Source organism: Carcharodon carcharias, chromosome 3 (genome assembly GCF_017639515.1).
Source record: "Carcharodon carcharias isolate sCarCar2 chromosome 3, sCarCar2.pri, whole genome shotgun sequence".
Lineage (NCBI taxonomy): Eukaryota > Metazoa > Chordata > Chondrichthyes > Lamniformes > Lamnidae > Carcharodon > Carcharodon carcharias.
The window spans coordinates 104,080,793-104,099,558 of NC_054469.1; the positions used below are offsets into that span (position 1 = coordinate 104,080,793).

The following is an 18,766-nucleotide window of genomic DNA, read 5'->3' on the forward strand; positions in this document are numbered from 1 at the left end:
AACTATCTGTGTGTCAGGGAAAGCAGGAAAAAACATTTGATTCTAGACATCTGTTTGCATAGCTCCATGTTATATTAAATTTACAGCACAGAAACAGGCCATTCAGTCCAACTGGTCTATAAAGCTCTACCTGAGTCTCCTCCCACCTATAAGAATGTAAGAAATAGGAGCAGGAGTAGGCTATTTGGCCTCTTGAGTCTGCTTCACCATTCAGTAAGATCTTGGCTGATCTGATTGTCAGATCTGATTTCCTGCCTGCCTCCCATAACTCTTGACTCCCTTGTCAATCAAAATCTGTCTAACTCGGCCTTGAATATATTCAATGACCCAGCCTCCACTGTTCTTTGGGATAGGGAATTCCAAAAATTAACGACCGCCTGAGAGAGGAAATTCCTCCTCATTTCTATCTTAAATGGGAGACCCCTTATTTGAAACTATGTCCCCCACAAAGGGAAACGCTGGCTGGGATTTAAGTGGAGTTGGGCTGAGTCAGGAGGTCTTTCCAAATGATGGACGAGGCCTGGTTCTGGGTTTCTTGCCTCTGTTCCTGTTTCTGGCAATTTTCACTGAGCAGTATAAGAGTGTGGGTAGCAAGCCCGTACACAGCACTCCTGTCCTTACCAGCTCCATTTGCAGGGGTGAGTATTTCAGACTACCTGCAGTTTGGATGGAGTCATGCCCATTCTTGTTAGTAGACATGGTTCATGGCACCTCAGAGGAGTCAAGAACCATGGGGGAATGCCTAGTCCTGAGTTGGGAACAGAAAAAAACAGCCATTCAACATTCCCTGTGAGTTACATTGCCCCTTACTTTCCTGGTCCAAAAAAGCTGTCAATCAACAACAGGCATTCATAGGATCAATGGCAAAGAGCTAGTTTTCACTTCACACCTCTTAATCTTGTGTAAAGAAGCATGTAGACATAAAAAAAAATCTTCAAAAGAAAGATCTGGTTATTGCAAAGTAATACATTTATCATTAAAACAACGCTATCACTGCCCTCTGCAGCAGTGCAAACAGGCCCCTGATCAGAGCTAAGCACATTAGCCATTCTTGGATCTCAGCTAGGCATTCATAATGAGGCCATCTGCAAAAACATTCTGTCGGAACTGTTTCTTTGGATACAGTTGCCAGATTGTCTCATTATGAATGCTTGAACTTTCCTGACTCTTGCTTCCCAACTCTTGCTTCTCTTCTCACACTTCCCACCTCCTTCATGAAAATCCAGCCCATTCCCTCAGCATCTATCATGTGAAACCCATCAGAAGATATTCTCAATAAGATTGCCTCTCATTCGTCTAAACTCCAAGGAGTGTAAGCCAAAGCTTCTCAACCTTGCCTCATTGGACAACATCTTCATCCCAGGAATTAGCTTAGTGAACCTTCTATACTTGCTCCAATGCAAGTATATCCCTCCTTAGGTAAGGAGACCAAAACTAAACACAGTACTGTAAGTGCAGTCTCATCAATGCCCTGTACAGCTGTTGCAGGACTTCACTACTTTTATACTCCATCCTCCTTCCAATAAAGGCCAATGTTCCATTATCTTTCCTAATAACTTGCGCTACCTGAATCTAACATTTGTGATTCATGTATGAGGGCACACAGCTCCCTCTGTACCACAGCATTCAGTGGTCTCTCTCTATTTAAATAATCTGCATTTCTATTTTTCCCGCCAAAGTGGACAATCTCACATTTTCCTACATTTGCCAAATTTTTGCCCACTCACTTAACTTACCTACATCCCGTTGCAGACACTTCACAGCTTGCTTTCCTACCTATCTTTGTACCATCAGCAAATTTGGCTATGATATACTTGGTGCCTTCACCCCGGTCATTAATATAGATTGTAAATAGTTGAGGCAACAAGCACTCTTCCCTGCGGCACTCCACTAGTTACAGTTTACCAGCCTGTTCTCTGTCAGTTAACCACTCTTCTATCCATGCTAATATATCAATCCCAACACCTTGAGCTCTGATCTTTTGTTGTAACCTTTTATGTGATATCTTATTGAATGCCTTTTGGAAATCCAAATGCACTTTATCATACTACATGTTACATCCTCAAAGAATTCTTTGTCAAGTGTGATTTCTCTTTTTCATAAAACCATGTTGACTCTTCCTGTTTATATTATGATTTTCTAAAGGCCTGCTACTACTTGCTTAATAATTTATTCCAGCATTTTCCCAATGACAGATGTTAGGCTAACTGGCCTACAGTTTCCGGCTTTCTGCCTCCTTTTCTTGAATAGAGGTGTTACATTTGCAGTCTTTCAATCTAGTGATACCTTTCCAGAATTTAGGGAATTTTGGAAGATTACAACCAATACATTAATTCTCTCTGTAGCCACTTCTTTTAAGACCCTAGGATGCAGACTCTCAGGTCCAGGTGACTTCTCAGCCTTTAGTCCAATTAGTTTTCCTAGTACCTTTTCCCTCGGCAGTGATAGTGATTGTTTTAAGCTCCTCTCTCCCATTTGCCACTTGATTTACTTCCATTATTTTTAAGATACTTTTTGTGTCTTTTATTGTGAAGACATATAAAAAACACATGTTCAAAAGCTCTGCCATTTTCTTGCTTGCTATTATTATTTCCTCAGTCTCATCCTGTAAGGGACCAATGTATACTTGAGCTATCTTCTTACCTTTTATAGGCAAAATACTGCGGATGCTGGAAATCTGAAACAAAAACAAAAAGTGCTCTAGAAACTCAGCAGGCCTGACAGCACCTGTGGAGGGAAAGACAGAGTTAATGTAGGAGTCCAAAGAGTTCTGAAGAAGAGTCATACGGACTCGAAATGTTAACTCTGTTTTTCTCTCCATGGACCTGTCAGACCTTTGAGTTTTTCCAGCACTTTTTTGTTTTTGTTTCTTACTTCTTATATACTTGTAGAAGATCCTAATCTCTGTTTTACTTTTTTTGTTCACTCTCATGCCAATTTCCTCTGCTTTTTTTAGTCATCACTTGCTTTTATTTAAGTTTCAGAGTCTAGTTTCAAACTCAAGTTTCTCACCTTTAAATTGGATGTGGAATTCTATCATGTTATGATCATTCTTGTCTAGAGGATCTTTTTCTATGAGATAATTATTTAATCCAGTCTCATTACACATTGTCAGCTCTAAAAAGGCCTCTTCCTTAGTTGTTTCCAGAGTGCTTAGTTCTGAATACACACTGAGCAGAATTTTGTCCTTGGCGGGGGCAGCCGGGAAGCCAACCCCCGCCCGTGATCGGCACCGCAATGCGATTTCATGCTGGCCGGCCAATTAAGGCTTGCCCAGCATGAAACGTGAGCGGCAGCGCTGAGCACTGTCTTTGTGGGAGGGGGGAGGAGGGCAAGTGGGCCGAGCGCAAACTTCATGCATGCCCGCGAGTGAGCGTTTCACAATCTCCCTGAGGAACAGAGCTGTCTCGGAGATGAAGCGATATTTAAAAAATTAATTTAAAAACAACGTAATGAAAAATGTCACATGAGCAGGGCCGTGTTATTAATTACATTTTAAAAACTTTTATTTTAATATTATTTGCTTTTGGAAACCTCATCCCGCCCGCGTTATTTCATGCTTGAGCCGGGGTTGGGTGTGTGCCCACCCGCCGATCGAAAATTACTGCCCTCTGTTACGACCAGGACCCGGGTGAGGTTCCCCTAAATTGTTATGCTCCTGGGTGAGGAGAGATGAATTGGCTCTCCTTTATTCAACCCCCTTGGCTGGTCACAACAAGATTAATTTAGAAAGTATCCCATTCCTTGTGGATACCATTTCCCAGTCCAAATATATTTATGGGCAGAATTTTCTCGTGCGTCCCGACATCACCACGCGTCATTCCGATCTTCCGTTTGGCAGGCGGGCACCTGACGCAGCTGCATGCCGCTGAACTGTCAACGGCCTGTTAAGGCCATTAATAAACTAATTCTCAATGCTGCCTGTCCAACCTTAAGGTTAGCAGGCAGACAAAGAACCCAAGCGGCCTTTGCGTTTTTCATGAAACCTCATCATGGGTGGGATGAGGTTTTGTGAAGATTTTACTAAATTAATAAATAAATTGTGCTCACTTCATAAACATATCCCAGCTCATGTGACACTGGCACATGAAGGGACATGTCAGAATGATTTTTTTCTCTTTATTTCACAGTTGAAATATGAACTTAATCTCCTTGGGGCAGCTCCGTGCCTCAGGGAGATTTCTGCGTTCGTTCGTGCACATGCACGGAAGAGCGCAGGCCCTGACTCTCCCTCCTCCCCCCACCTGCACAGGCAGCGCTGAGCAGTGCCGGGTGCACGTCAAGCTGGGCAGGCCTTAATTGGCCAGCGCACGTAAAGATTCTGCCCTATGTTTCAAAAGGAGCCAATGGGCATTTATCCACTTTTAAGCCCGCAGGAACCTCTAAAACCTCCTCCCTTTCAATGCTAATTTGTTCAAGTAATTCACAGTCCCCTCCCTGATTTCTACACCTACATTGTCCATAGTGAACATGGAAGAAATGTAATCATTCAAAACCTCACCTACATCCTCCAGCTCCAAGCACAGATTGCCACTTTGGTCACTAATGGGCCCTACTCTTTCCCTGGTTATCCTTTTGCCGTTAATATTTTTATAAAATAGCTTGGGATTTTCCTTTATCTTGCCCGCCAATGTTTTTTCATGCCCCCTCTTCGATCTCCTAATTAAATTTTTAAGTAACCCCCTACACTTTCCATACTCCTCTAGGGCTTCCGCTGTTTTCAGCCCTCTGTATCTGCCATAAGCCTGCTTTTTTTTCTTTATCCAATTCTCCATATCCCTTGACATCCAGGGTTCCCTGGACTAGTTGGTCCTACCCTTCACCTTTATGAGAACATGTAGGCCCTGAACTCCCACCATTAGTGTTGTGAGAAGGCCATAACAGAATTAAAATATTTATGGTTAAAGAAAAAGCAAGCTGCGATGACTAGCGTCACTAGCGGCTGCCAATTTTTGCTGATGGTGACACTGTGCTTCTAACGAAGAGGGAGAAATACCTCCTCTTGATCAGTCTCCATGGTGTCTGAGCTTCTAGTGCTATTGCATATATATTATAGAACTGTGTTTAAAATTAGGGCTCCCAGTGGTAAACAGTGATCTAACATAAATAAAGTACAAGTGTAGCATGGCTGCAGAATTGAAACATATCGGGGTCTATTTTCTTTCTGCACTTCATCCCTGCCCTGCATGACACATTCCTAAATATGGATATAATGTTGAATTCAAGTAGCTTGCAGTATACATTTGAGTGCAAAATTCTGAATTGACAACTGGAGGCAAAAAAGTTCAAATCCAATGGAAATGCGACTAGGAAATCGCCTGAACTCACTTTCATCTCACAAAAGTGCAAAGTTACTGCCTGCTGGGAGTGTAATATACCAATGCAGTTTTAATTTCCAATTATCTTATCACTCATTTCTGAAATCTGGGAGAGGGAGTATTGAATGTGGTATCAGCATTGATATCTTACTGTCATTTTGAAGTGCGCAGAACGACAAAACAAACATAGGAACAATGTGAGAGCTGTAATCACTGCAGAGTGTGGAATGGATGGTTCTGATATAAAAGTAAAGTTTTCCTTGTTGAACTGCTGTCTTGTTTCTTTCTAAAAGATTTTGTTTAATTTTGGAAAATGGTCAGTGTGCAAAGAAAGTGGTGGACTGGTATTCCAGAGGCCCGGGGTAATGCTCCAGGGATCCGGGTTCAAATCCTACCACGGCAGGTGGTGGAATTTGAATTCAATAAATATATGGCATTAAAAATCTAATGATAACCATAACCATTGTCGCTTGTCGTAAAAACCCACCTGGTTCACTAATGTCCTTTAGGGAAGGAAATCTGCAGTCCTTACCTGGTCTGGCCTACATGTGACTCCAGATCCACAACAATGTGGTTGACTCTTAACTGCCCTCTGACCAAGGGCAGTTAGGGATGGGTGCAGCCAGCGGCTCCCACATCCTATGAACTAAAAAAAATGTCCACAGTGTACCTGCAAATGTTCTCTGCATAATAGTTGGGTGTCTTTTATGTCTTCAGTCTATGAGCTCACTAGTTGAGTAAACTCGAATTGCACGCCTTCATATACACTTGTTAGTTGATGCTCGCTATCAGTAATGGAGACAGACATAAGAACAAACTAATTGTTTATTGCAACAGAAGGCAGAGCACTAAATCCTTGCATACTCCCACAACCACCTCCAGCTCTAGACTTCCAGTTAACCAGTAGCCCATGCTGTACAGTGATTGGTCAGTGCTGTCACATGGTTAGTCCACTTGCGTTCTCTTGAAGGTACACAGTACTTCACTTTACCGCATTGTTAATTAAAAAAAGTTGGGAGAAAGATTGTCAGGTGACATAAGACATAATCTCCCTCAGACTAGACAAAGTGAGAGGTATAGAGGGATAGGATGCAAAAGTGAGCGTTAACCAACTCAACAGTTGGAACTGATGTGCATAGCATTTGCATCCAAGAGCATGTGGAAAAGTGGAGGACTGTTCGAATATAAACAGAAAGCACAAAACTTCAGATGCTGATCAGGTGAATGCTAAACAGAAAATGCTGGAAACATGCAAAATGTCAGTCAGCATCTGCAGAGAGAAAAGAGAAATTAATGTTTCAAATTTACATCTTTCATCAGAATTGGAAGATTTCACAGATGAACAGTATTTAGGAAGAAACAGTAAAGGAAAGGTGGTGGGGAACAACACAAGCACTTACATAAGAATAAATAGAATGAGGTTCTTAGCTTGAAAATGGGAAATAATTAAATGACTGAATGATATTAATGATATTATGACTTTGATAGTAGTATAATGGTAAAGTTATTGAACTAGTATTCCACTCCTCTCTTGATCAGAATGTAACCCAACCTTGAGAAATGCCTGGAGCTGATGAAGTATGTGTTGGTTGCTGTCTTTTCAATAATGAGTAGGAAAAAGAAACAAGTTAATGTACAATATAATGTATAAATTCGAACTGTAGTATTCAAAGATGAATAAAGCACCCTTAAATCTCTCAATTATAATTTCAGAGATTGAAAAGAATCCCCCATAAATGATGCTAGTTAATTTTAGAGCATATTCAAATTACACAAGGTTCTCCTTCTACAATAAACACTATGGTAGCCAAAAGTAAATACAGTTGATTTTTCTGGTATTCTGTGAACACAGCAGTATGAAAGTCTTGAATTTGGTTAGCACTCCTGTGTTTCCTGCACAATATTGAAATCTGACCATCTGTACAAGGATTTTGATTTGTGAGTCTCCAAAATTGTATTCACCAGGAAGAGGCTGAACTTAGACACACCTATTAAGATTTAGTCATTTTGCACAACAAATTGTAAAGATGTAATATTAATATTGAGCCCTGGGAAATATCTGGAGCTGATGAAACAGTGAGTTAGTTATTCAGGAACTTGTCAATAGTGAGTATTCAATAAATACACTGTAATGGTTTATTTCCAAGTCCTTGTTTAAATCAGTGACAGAAGCTGATAAATATATCACACTGGGAAAGTCGAGAGGAAATATATGCATTGCAAAATAAAACGCCTGTGTTGAAACCAAATCTGACTGTGGGTAAGTGGGAAGATGCAGCTGCCACATTGAAAAGGCCAGTTCTAGTGAAACAGTAGGAGTGTTAGCCTGCTTATTATTTTTCTTAAAACTTTTTTATTTGTAAGGTTTTCAAACTGTGGTGAAAAAATAATAAGAGCTTAGCAAGCATTGCATACATCAGTGCAAGCTAGTCTTGTATAAAAACTTTAGAGATACCTCCTGAACGGCAATTAGGGATTGGCTATAAATGCTGGCCTTGCCTACGATGCACACACCTGAAGAAAACATTTTTAAAATACAAGTGAAGGAACAATAAAACTGCAATGTTGACCTGTCAATTAACAGTGCATCATTTTAGTTTTTATACCAAGTGTCAACATCGTTTCAAAATAGTACCAATGAAGTCACACCAAGTCACTAATACATGAATGGAGTTATATTGTTCAGTATTTGAAACTAGATTTTATGCAACAAAACATTTTATGTATCGAAAGACTTGAGCTTCATCATTGCTTATTTTTTGTTGCAGGTCTTTTCAGATGCACAGAGTAAAAGCGTAAAGCCAGCTGGGAAGTAATTGCTATGCGTCCCATGGCTCCAATAAAGACCAATTGGTTTTGGACATTTTTAGTTGGTGTTCAGGGATTTTTTGTGGTGGTCGGAGGAGACGGAAGCAGTGGGTCATCTGTTTCATTGGAACACCTACAGTGTCATCAAGCAGAACATCCTATTGCAACTCATCGAGGTGAGTGCACTGCGCCCTGTCAGCATTGTGAACGGGAGGCTGAATGATGCAATTTTATAGAATTTCTTTGAAAACCTGTCAAATAGAATATAGTTTTCTATTGAGTAGAGCTAATAAAGTTAAAATGTAATATACAGCTGAATTTGTACAGAGGAAAGCTCATCTTCTGTTGACACCCCAAACAAAAAATGTTGGTGATTTATTTTGCCTGTCAGAGAGTTATTAGCATTTAGAAGCAAAATACTTTCTCATTTTAGGTACCTAAGTGGCAATTTTTGATGTGTGTTCCAGGTGGGAAGTGTTGCCTAGCATTTTATGCTTCTGTGGGCTGTGGAGAAAAGGCGGGGGATTGGGACTAGCTAAGTTGCACTTACAGAAAGCCGGATATGATGGGCTGATTGGCCTACTTCTGTGCTGGAACCATTCTGTATCATGAGTACATATGTGAAAATTGTAAAATCTGAAATTGATAGATTTTTGTTGACCAGTGCATTAAGGGTTTTCGAACCAAGGCGGGTGGATGGAGTTAAGGTACTGCTCAGCTATAATCTAATTGAATGGCAGAACAGGTTTGAAGGGCTGAGTAGGACATAGCTTTTCTTGTTATCTCACCCTTCCCAACCTGTGCAACCTCCTCTAGCTCTATACCCACCACACCACCAAGCATTCTGCTCCAGTAATTCTGGCTTCTTCCGCATCCACCCCACCGCCCCCCCCACCCCGCCTCATTTATTCTATTATTGGTGGCCATGCCTTTAGCCACTTGGCTCCAACTCTGCAATTGCCTCCTTAAACCCCACCAGCTCTGTAACTCCCTTTCCATCTATAAGACCCCTCTTAAAACCCATCTCTTTGATCAAACCTTTAGTTACCCCTCCTAATATCTCTTTTTGCACTGAATTTATTTCTCCCCTTATGCCTCTGCGAAGCTCTGTAGGACACTTTTCCATGTTAAAGGTGCTATATGAAAGCAAGTTGTTATTTCCTTCTATTATCCTATCTCATTATTACTCTTTTCTTCTGACTCTGTATCTTACCCTACGCCATCTATTTTTCTCCCTTCATTGATCATTGACCTGAAATGTTGGGTTGAATTTAATGGCCCTGTCCACTGGTCAGAAAGCCTGGGACCAGTCCATTGTAGCCATTTTTGGAAGACCTGACAGAATTCAATGGCAGTGAGGCAGTTAACTGCCTGCCATTTGGGCTTCTGCCCCTTTAAGGGTGGAGGTCCTGCCTCCAAGAGCTGCTGGCCAATCAGGGACTTGCAGCTCTTGCGTCCCAGCAGTGCCATTGTTTTCTGATTCAGTAGTGAGAGTACAATTAACTGAGCCAAGCTGATACCTAGCCCCTTAATGTGGCTATAATTCCCCAGTGAAAGTGATGGGCCAAGTTTTAAGCAAGAGGAAGTTGAAATGGTAGTTTATGGAGAGGCCGTGGCAGGCGTTAGGAAACAAATTACTTACCATTCATCCAGGAATGTAATCAAGAAGGGATAAGAGGAGGAAAACCTACAAATAAATGAATGATAATTTATTAATGAGAAGAACCCTTCAGTCTTGCATTAATTGGCATTGCTTCAGCTTGGTACAGGGATAATGTACTTTGCTGAAATGTAACTTCCTTCCAATAGAGAAGAAGATGCATCACCCGGATAAGTGACAGGAACAATTTTGAGAGAGAAGCAAAACTGCTTAGTTTAAATTTAGTCTGCTGCCTAGAAATTGTATTGTGAGTTTCTGTTTTGTTTATTTGGGCACAATGGCCTGTTTATATTGATTTTTCCCCTTTCTCTGCCTTTATGATGGATTATATCATGTGCCATGCATCTAAATGATATATCATATGTGGTACCACTGAATATATTTTTGTTTACTTGTGGACCTATCAGATTCCTGTCGAAATCTGTTAGAAATGAAATGTTTTATCTCTGTTAGAAATGTGTTTGGCTGTGTCAGGAATGCAGGAAGATACAAAGAAGGTTGCATTCCCCACCCCCCAGCTTGGAGAGAAATGTTCTCTGAAAGTATGTTTGGAGGAGGGAAGCAGATGGAACCTGAGAGACAGGAACAGCAGAAGCAACTGAAAGGGAATGTGAAAAATCAGCTAACATGAGCAGTCTTTTATAAAGATGTTTTTTAAAACTTGCTCTCAGAATATGGATGCTCCTGGGAAAACCACATTTATTGCTCTGAGGAGGTGGATCAAAATCTTGGAATTCCCTCCCTAACCGCACCCTGGGTGTACCTACACCACATGGACTGTGGTGGTTCAAGGAGGCAGCTCACCACCACCTTCTCAAGGGCAATTAGGGAAGGGCAATAAGTGCTGGCCCAGCCAGTGATGCCAACATCCCATGACTGAATTTTTAAAAATTCATCGTTCCCTACGGTCACAGCCGCCGCACTCCTGATGAGGAGGTAGCAGTAGCTTGGGCACAAAGCTGGAAAATGTGGCTGCTTATTGTGGTCTGCCTCCTTTTCACAACTAGCCCATGGTGGGCAGCGAAAGGGAGGGGTGTCTGCCAGCTAACCTGAGGGGCTACGAGAGAAACATAAAGATTGGGTTGGGGAATTGACCACTCCCCAATCTCCTACTTGTTTCATTGTTATCTTGCATTATTCGAAGTAGGATAGCAGATGAAAATCCAGGCACTAACTCAAAACTTTATTCTCAATTCTAATTTTAGAATAATTTGAATTTTTTATTCATAATACTTATCAGATGTCTTGATATTCTTAAACCCTGCCAAAACATTGACCTGAATCTTCCGATCTGTGGCAATGCTGCATGCGTTCGCACTGTCTGCGAAGGGTTCCCTGACCCGACACTGCTGCGCATTTCTCCTGCTCCCGGGCGGAGAAATACACAGCACAGCGTCTCCGGGGAACTCCATCAGAGCGGAGTAGAGCTGGGGGAAGAGAGAACATGCTTCCTTTTTCCGGCACTAGCTGCTGCATTCAGGTTTAAAGGTCCAGTCTGACTGGATGAGTGAGTGGGTAGGTGGATGGGTAGTCGGTGGGTGAGTAGTTGAGTGGTTGATGGGTAGTCAGGTTGGGGAAGTAGTCAGCTCAGAGGGTAGTTGGGTTGAGTCGGTGGGGTAGTTGGGTTGAGTTGGCTGGGTGGTTGGGTCGGGGTTGGGGTGTGGTGGAGTAGCAGGCTCTGGGTAATCGCGTCAGAGGGGTACTTGGATTGGGTCTGGGGGTAATTAGGTGGTCAGGTGGTTAGGGTGTAGTCAGGTGGATGGGGGGGTGCGAGGGGGGCGGTGGGGGGCGGGGGGGTTAGTTGGCTCCAAAGGGTTGAGGGATAGGTCGGTGGGGGGTGGCGGGGGGGTTGGTACTGTTGTCGGGTGGTCAGGAGATATGCCCGGTTGTTTGTGGAATTGCCCCGGTGTTAGACTATGTTTTGAACTGTTTAACATTTCCTGAGCAACTATCAAGGTAAGTCGCGCGGAGTCGGAGACTTTCACACAGGGTCCCGGGCAGCAGGGGAATTGCCCATTGGAAGTTTAAACTTCCCAGACAATCCACATAAGGCTGTGTGTCATGACTTCCACAGGGTCCTAAAGTGCATCTTCCACTATAGGTCAGGTCTCTGGCGATCTGAAGACTGGAAGAGTTGGGTCATTGTGTTGTCTTCCTTTTGATGTTATTTTCATGCTGTACAGAATGACCTGACAGGAGTAAACAGGTCTCTGGTCGACTGCTTATTTCTATGAAGAGAATGCAGCGAAGTGGAGTTGGGGTGGTGTCTTGTTCCTTCATTTGCCATTTTGGTCCTGCCACTGAGACCCCTAGGGTTGAAGGATTGCTTAAAGCAGAGTTTGAAGTTTTCTTTTTCCTGGGTCTCCTTCACTTCAGAGAGGTGAAATGTTGCAAGAAAATCCTAACCTGATGTTTTATTCTGTAATGAGTTCTGGCAACAAGGGGATCCCAAATCTTAATAGTATTGTTTTTGCTGATATTTTAACAAAAACCAAGTGTGAAAGTTCTGGGATAATATAGGAAATTGAGAGTTTGAAGCCAAGTTTAGGCATTGCCTAGAAAGTTAAGTATAAACTGAACGCTAAATAACCAGTGTCAGCTACTTAAAAAAAGTGATGAGATTGAGATGAGAGTGAGGTGTTTCTTTTCAAGCAGGAATATTAATGATAAAAACAAAAAAACTGCGGATGCTGGAAATCCAAAACAAAAACAGAATTACCTGGAAAAACTCAGCAGGTCTGGCAGCATCGGCGGAGAAGAAAAGAGTTGACGTTTCGAGTCCTCATGACCCTTCGACAGAACTTGAGTTCGAGTCCAGGAAAGAGCTGAAATATAAGCTGGTTTAAGGTGTGTGTGTGGGGGGCGGAGAGATAGAGAGACAGAGAGGTGGAGGGGGTTGGTGTGGTTGTAGCGACAAACAAGCAGTGATAGAAGCAGATCATCAAAAGATGTCAACAACAATAGTACAATAGAACACATAGGTGTTAAAGTTAAAGTTGGTGATATTATCTAAACGAATGTGCTAATTAAGAATGGATGGTAGGGCACTCAAGGTATAGCTCTAGTGGGTTTTTTTTTTATATAATGGAAATAGGTGGGAAAAGGAAAATCTTTATAATTTATTGGGAAAAAAAAAAAGAAGGGGGAAACAGAAAGGGGGTGGGGATGGGGGAGGGGACTCACGACCTAAAGTTGTTGAATTCAATATTCAGTCCGGAAGGCTGTAAAGTCCCTAGTCGGAAGATGAGGTGTTGTTCCTCCAGTTTGCGTTGGGCTTCACTGGAACAATGCAGCAAGCCAAGGACAGACATGTGGGCAAGAGAGCAGGGTGGAGTGTTAAAATGGCAAGCGACAGGGAGGTTTGGGTCATTCTTGCGGACAGACCGCAGGTGTTCTGCAAAGCGGTCGCCCAGTTTACGTTTGGTCTCTCCAATGTAGAGGAGACCACATTGGGAGCAACGAATGCAGTAGACTAAGTTGGGGGAAATGCAAGTGAAATGCTGCTTCACTTGAAAGGAGTGTTTGGGTCCTTGGACGGTGAGGAGAGAGGAAGTGAAGGGGCAGGTGTTGCATCTTTTGCGTGGGCAAGGGGTTGTGCCATAGGAGGGGGTTGAGGAGTAGGGGGTGATGGAGGAGTGGACCAGGGTGTCCCGGAGGGAGCGATCCCTACGGAATGCCGATAAGGGGGGTGAAGGGAAGATGTGTTTGGTAGTGGCATCATGCTGGAGTTGGCGGAAATGGCGGAGGATGATCCTTTGAATGCGGAGGCTGGTGGGGTGATAAGTGAGGACAAGGGGGACCCTATCATGTTTCTGGGAGGGAGGAGAAGGAGTGAGGGCGGATGCGCGGGAGATGGGCCGGACACGGTTGAGGGCCCTGTCAACGACCGTGGGTGGAAAACCTCGGTTAAGGAAGAAGGAGGACATGTCAGAGGAACTGTTTTTGAATGTAGCATCATCGGTTCAGATGCGACGGAGGCGAAGGAACTGAGAGAATGGGATGGAGTCCTTACAGGAAGTGGGGTGTGAGGAGCTGTAGTCGAGATAGCTGTGGGTGTCGGTGGGTTTGTAATGGATATTGGTGGACAGTCTATCACCAGAGATTGAGACAGAGAGGTCAAGGAAGGGAAGGGAAGTGTCAGAGATGGACCACGTGAAAATGATGGAGGGGTGGAGATTGGAAGCAAAATTAATAAATTTTTCCAAGTCCTGACGAGAGCATGAAGCAGCACCGAAATAATCATCGATGTACCGGAGAAAGAGTTGTGGAAGGGGGCCGGAGTAGGACTGCAACAAGGAATGTTCCACATACCCCATAAAGAGACAGGCATAGCTGGGGCCCATGCGGGTACCCATAGCCACACCTTTTATTTGGAGGAAGTGAGAGGAGTTGAAGGAGAAATTGTTCAGCGTGAGAACAAGTTCAGCCAGACGGAGGAGAGTAGTGGTGGATGGGGATTGTTCGGGCCTCTGTTCGAGGAAGAAGCTAAGGGCTAAATATAAGGGCTAAGAAGCTAAGAAGCTAAATATTAATGAACCTGATGAAGCAGAATCAGCAGGGAAACTTGAAGGGTGACAGATTCACTTGGAACCTCAGATTAATTGCAAAATCCGTCTTTGTCCACAGCAATTCAGTTGTAAAGAGTCTTGTGTTCAAAGTTAGAGACTCTGCAGAAAACATTTAGGAAGTAACTGACAGAACTCTTCTGGTTACAGGTAGTCTTTCTGCCAATGTATTTACTGTTAAAAGGCATGTTTATTACCAGATCAGGCAAACAGAAATGCTAGAAATTAAATTTATGGTGGGTTCACAAAGCAATAAAAAGCAATTTGTCTTTCAAAGCCACGGTGTTATTTTCTCAAATGGGTCTGGCTGGTGATTGAAGAAGACATGAAGATCAACCAGTGAGTGACTTTCTGACAACTCTGACAGGAATAGCAGAAACGTTTTCCAGGAACCCAGAGAGTTTGAGATTAATACCGAAATAATGAAATTGGTAAGATTAAAAAAATACACGTTTAATCTTGTCAGTTGAATTTTAGAGAAACTGTGGTACATCTGGAAGTTTTCTTTTATCTGTCCCACTGAGCTTTAATTTAGTCCCGAGAGGATTCATGGAGCTGGCGCCTGGGTGATGATGTTGATGTAATTCTGTCAGGACAGACACTTCAATAATAGGTTGATATAAACTCAGGGCCCAGTTCTGGCACATTTAATGACGAGCCCTGATTCCAAAGGCCTCCTTGTCAGCTTTAATTAATCTAGTTCACTGCATTTCAATTCCAGGTATTGACATGAGTCTATTGATCGCCTCCGATGTAATCTGTTGCCAGCTAGGTTACGGATGTTTCTGCTTTCTTCTCAGACATTGCACCATGGCTGCACAAGTTTAAAGCTGCAGATGTAACGGACTATTCGCAACTGACCTTTGATCCCAGCCATAAAGAGCTCATCGTTGGAGCAAAGTAAGACATTTTTCTGACATAATTAAAACTGCCCTTGACATTTTTGGGAAGACAAGCGTACTGAGGTTTGTGAAATTCCGTCTTGAATGCCATTTCTTTCAATTCCTAGAACAATCAGCTTCGCTCGACTGCTCTTGTCAACCCCGTTCAGTCTTGATTACCAATCAGATGCTTTTGAAAAAGAACTCCTGTGTTGTCAGAGTTTTGCTATTGATTTTTTTTTTGATAATCTGTTGGTACTTAGTAGTAATTTTCTATTAATGGCTAAATTAGATGCTAAATGCAAAGTGGCAAATATAACCAACCTGACAGGGCTTATTGCTGTCCTTTTCATTTGCTTGGGCAGTAGAACTCATAGTCTGGAGACAGTGGGCAGAATTTAATACTCACAGCAGTGGACTGGAGAGCAGGTGGCAATCCCCCTGTGGCCATTCCACACCCCCAGACCTGATTTAGTGCCACTCGGGTACTTGCTTGATTGGAGTCAGGATCCTTGTCCTGTTCAGGGCTGATATCCCTCGGCTGGCAGCTCTCCAGTATCAGCAGTGCCACTGAGCGATGGATAATACTGCTGGTATTGCAGTAGGCCCAGGCTGCAGGATTGTCGCTGGAGCCCAGGGCGAAAGTAAGTAAAGCTGGATTGCCAGCTCCATTTGGGGAGGCCCCAGCAAGTGAGGGAGAGAGTATTTAGTTTTTAGGACAGTCAGGAGTCATCACACGTGGGCAACCTTTACTTCCATTATCTCCACTGGGCATGAGTTGCCCAAGTACAAGCCCCCCACCCCCCCACCCCGCACCAGCTGCAGGCACACCTGCTCGGATTTATGAGGCAGGGAGCCTATATGGTGTGGCCCCTGTCTACTGCTGGTTCAATACCAACGGTAGTGGGATGAGGCCCTTAAGTGGCTATTTAAGGGTGCCAATTGGTTTCCAGGTGCAAAGGTTGACTTTGAGACTTCCTGGCCCACACCTAACTGGGTGTGTCAGGAGGGTGACCAAGTCTCCGCTCTGTACCTTCTTGCTGCCTGATTAAATGGGCCTCCCCTGCACCCCAGGTTCCCCTGGCCCACCTCTGTGGTGTGAAGTTTCACGACAGTGGATTACAGCCTTAAATTACTTATGGGCCTATTGAACTTTTTAAGAAAGATGTTCTTTTTTAAAAAGACATAGAAGCAAAGACACTCAGCAAATGATGGCTGAGAATATAACATAACCACTTTCTGGACAACTCCTATGTGGATTATACTTGACTGACTAGTCCCGAGAAAGCATCGAATGTTGCACCTAAAAAAGTGTCAAGGCCTACTTCAGACGGAGACACTTGAAAGGAAGAGATGAAATGCAAAAGACTGAGCTTTCTACCCCTGTGGTTGCAGAAACAATGGAGACTGATTGCCACATCTCTGCAGGCATCTAATATCATCCCCTGTTGAGTTATATCTCAGAATGTGGAAATGGTCTGAGTTGAAAGAAAATGGACCCTGGGTGAAAGACATGTTTGTTTTTTCCCTTCCAAGAATGTACAAGGAAATGTGTTAAAAAGCTAGCTGCAGATCTGATCTGGTTGTGTTACTGTGTGCTAGTGTGCCAGTGTGCTGAGAAAGTGACAGCAGAAGAAGATCAAAAAGGCACCCCTGCAGCTTGCAGGGAAAGGCACCCTCTTTCTTCCCACCCACGCGCCCCCCCCCCCCCCCCCCCCCCCCCCCCCCCCCCCCCCCCCGTCTCTCTCTTTCTTTTGCTGGAGACAAGTCAGCAAAGCCACAATCAAAAAGGAAATAGGCTAGCTTCTTCAGCTAATCTGCAGAACCACGTGTCTCCAAACCAACTGCTAAACTCTCAAAGTCAGCTCTACTGGAATCACCCAACTTAAAGGCCACAATGTTTCGCCATTTACGCTTCATGGACAAACTAAAGACTGATTCATATATCTTTTTTTAACTTTTGTTTGGACTCAACTTCTCATTTCTAATTTGTGTGAATGTGTGTTGCGTTTTTTATTATTTTTTTTTCTTGGGTTTTTAGTAACTAATAAGCTTTTTTCTTTGACTCAAGAAACCCTGGTTAAATTGGCTCCTTCTAACACATAAATACATTTGGACTGGGAAAAGGTGTTCACGGGGGGAAGGGATCCCTGTTAAAGTAACCTTGTGTCAAACCGAGAGGGTTGAATAAAAAAAGGGAGCCATTTCATTCCTCCTCACCCATAACAAAATTGTGCATAACAAAATTGAGGTCCCGTTCGGGAAGTTACAAATTGGGGGACCTCACCTGGGGACGGTCGTAGCAGAAGCAAAATTTTGTCTAAAGATTATGTTGTATCCAACCTGGAGAATTTATACAGCGGGTGGGGGAGCCAATGGAAGGATCCCAAGCAACATGAGGCTGTTGCTAACAATTCATGGTGCCTGCTTCTGCTTCAAATAATTGAAGGGCAAATAACTTCACAAAATATGTTGTGCTGATGAAGTCAGTGGGCTGTTAAGCAGGAGAGTTGCCCAAACTTGCTCAAAATGTCAAAGTTCTAATCAGAAAGTAGGAGTTGCAGATTTCTATATATAATCAAAAACCATAAAACCAAGGAATGTGTGTGAATAAAAAACATCTTCCATTTAATTGAAACTGACACAAAACCATGCTGTCTTCACATGCTCAAATATATTGTGATGTTTAAGTTATTTTGAAATAGCAGTATCATCACATTGCTACATGCAAGTGATAAAAAGATAGATAAGCTTAAACTTGGATGTAACCAAAACTTGACTGCACCATTATTGACGATATAATTTAGAATTTATGAATAAATTACAAATGCCAGGACATTACTAAGGATGTGTTTATTAAGATTACATAGAAGTGGAGTGCCCATGACTTCTAATTCTTATAGTCCAGTTTTGAGCACGCTGACTGGCAACTTAGTTAATTGAACATTTAGAATCAGAGGCTTTGATATTTGTGAGGAGTGTGCAAGTGAGGCTGTCCACTGGCAGAACCTCATTAACATTTTGCATGAAACAGCTTGGCCAATCGGTGGGAGGGTGGAACAGAACAATAGCAACAGGGAGCCACAGCAGGGGAGCACTGGGGACAGCCTTGATAGAAGGAGGGAGATGCTCCAGATGGCAATCAGTGGGGAACAGTGTGCGGGAAGTTGGAAATTGTGAGGGTTGGGGGTGATCAACAGAGGGAAGCTGAATTAAATCCTTTAATGAAGTGTCCTGCTTCTCCACAGGTATCCTTGGACTCACCAATGTCCACTGCTTCAAAAACTATGCCTGTGGCATGCACGGCAGGTCGGGGTCACATTCTACATATTTCACTTTTAAAACTCTTCTGCCCCTCCGACCTTCCCCTGCCTGCCATGGGAGAGTTAATGTTGAGGTTATAGAACTTACAATACAGCATTCATATCTCTGTTCTTTAATATGGGCCATTTACTCTAACCTCTTTTACCTGCCTGTTTTTTATATCCTTTTGTATTGCTCCTCCTCAAATGCTTAGCAATTTCCTTTTAAATA

General features: G+C 43.0%; 1 protein-coding gene across 1 annotated transcript in view; it reads left to right on the plus strand.

The window, feature by feature from the left end:
- sema5a (sema domain, seven thrombospondin repeats (type 1 and type 1-like), transmembrane domain (TM) and short cytoplasmic domain, (semaphorin) 5A) overlaps positions 1-18,766 on the plus strand; it is a 244,463-nt gene that overhangs the window by 80,950 nt on the left and 144,747 nt on the right. Inside the window, exons 2-3 of the mRNA XM_041184817.1 lie at positions 8,087-8,302; positions 15,152-15,251. Of these exons, the coding sequence (XP_041040751.1) occupies positions 8,140-8,302; positions 15,152-15,251 (263 nt within the window). The 5' untranslated portion in view covers positions 8,087-8,139. The remainder of the gene's footprint in view (positions 1-8,086; positions 8,303-15,151; positions 15,252-18,766) is intronic.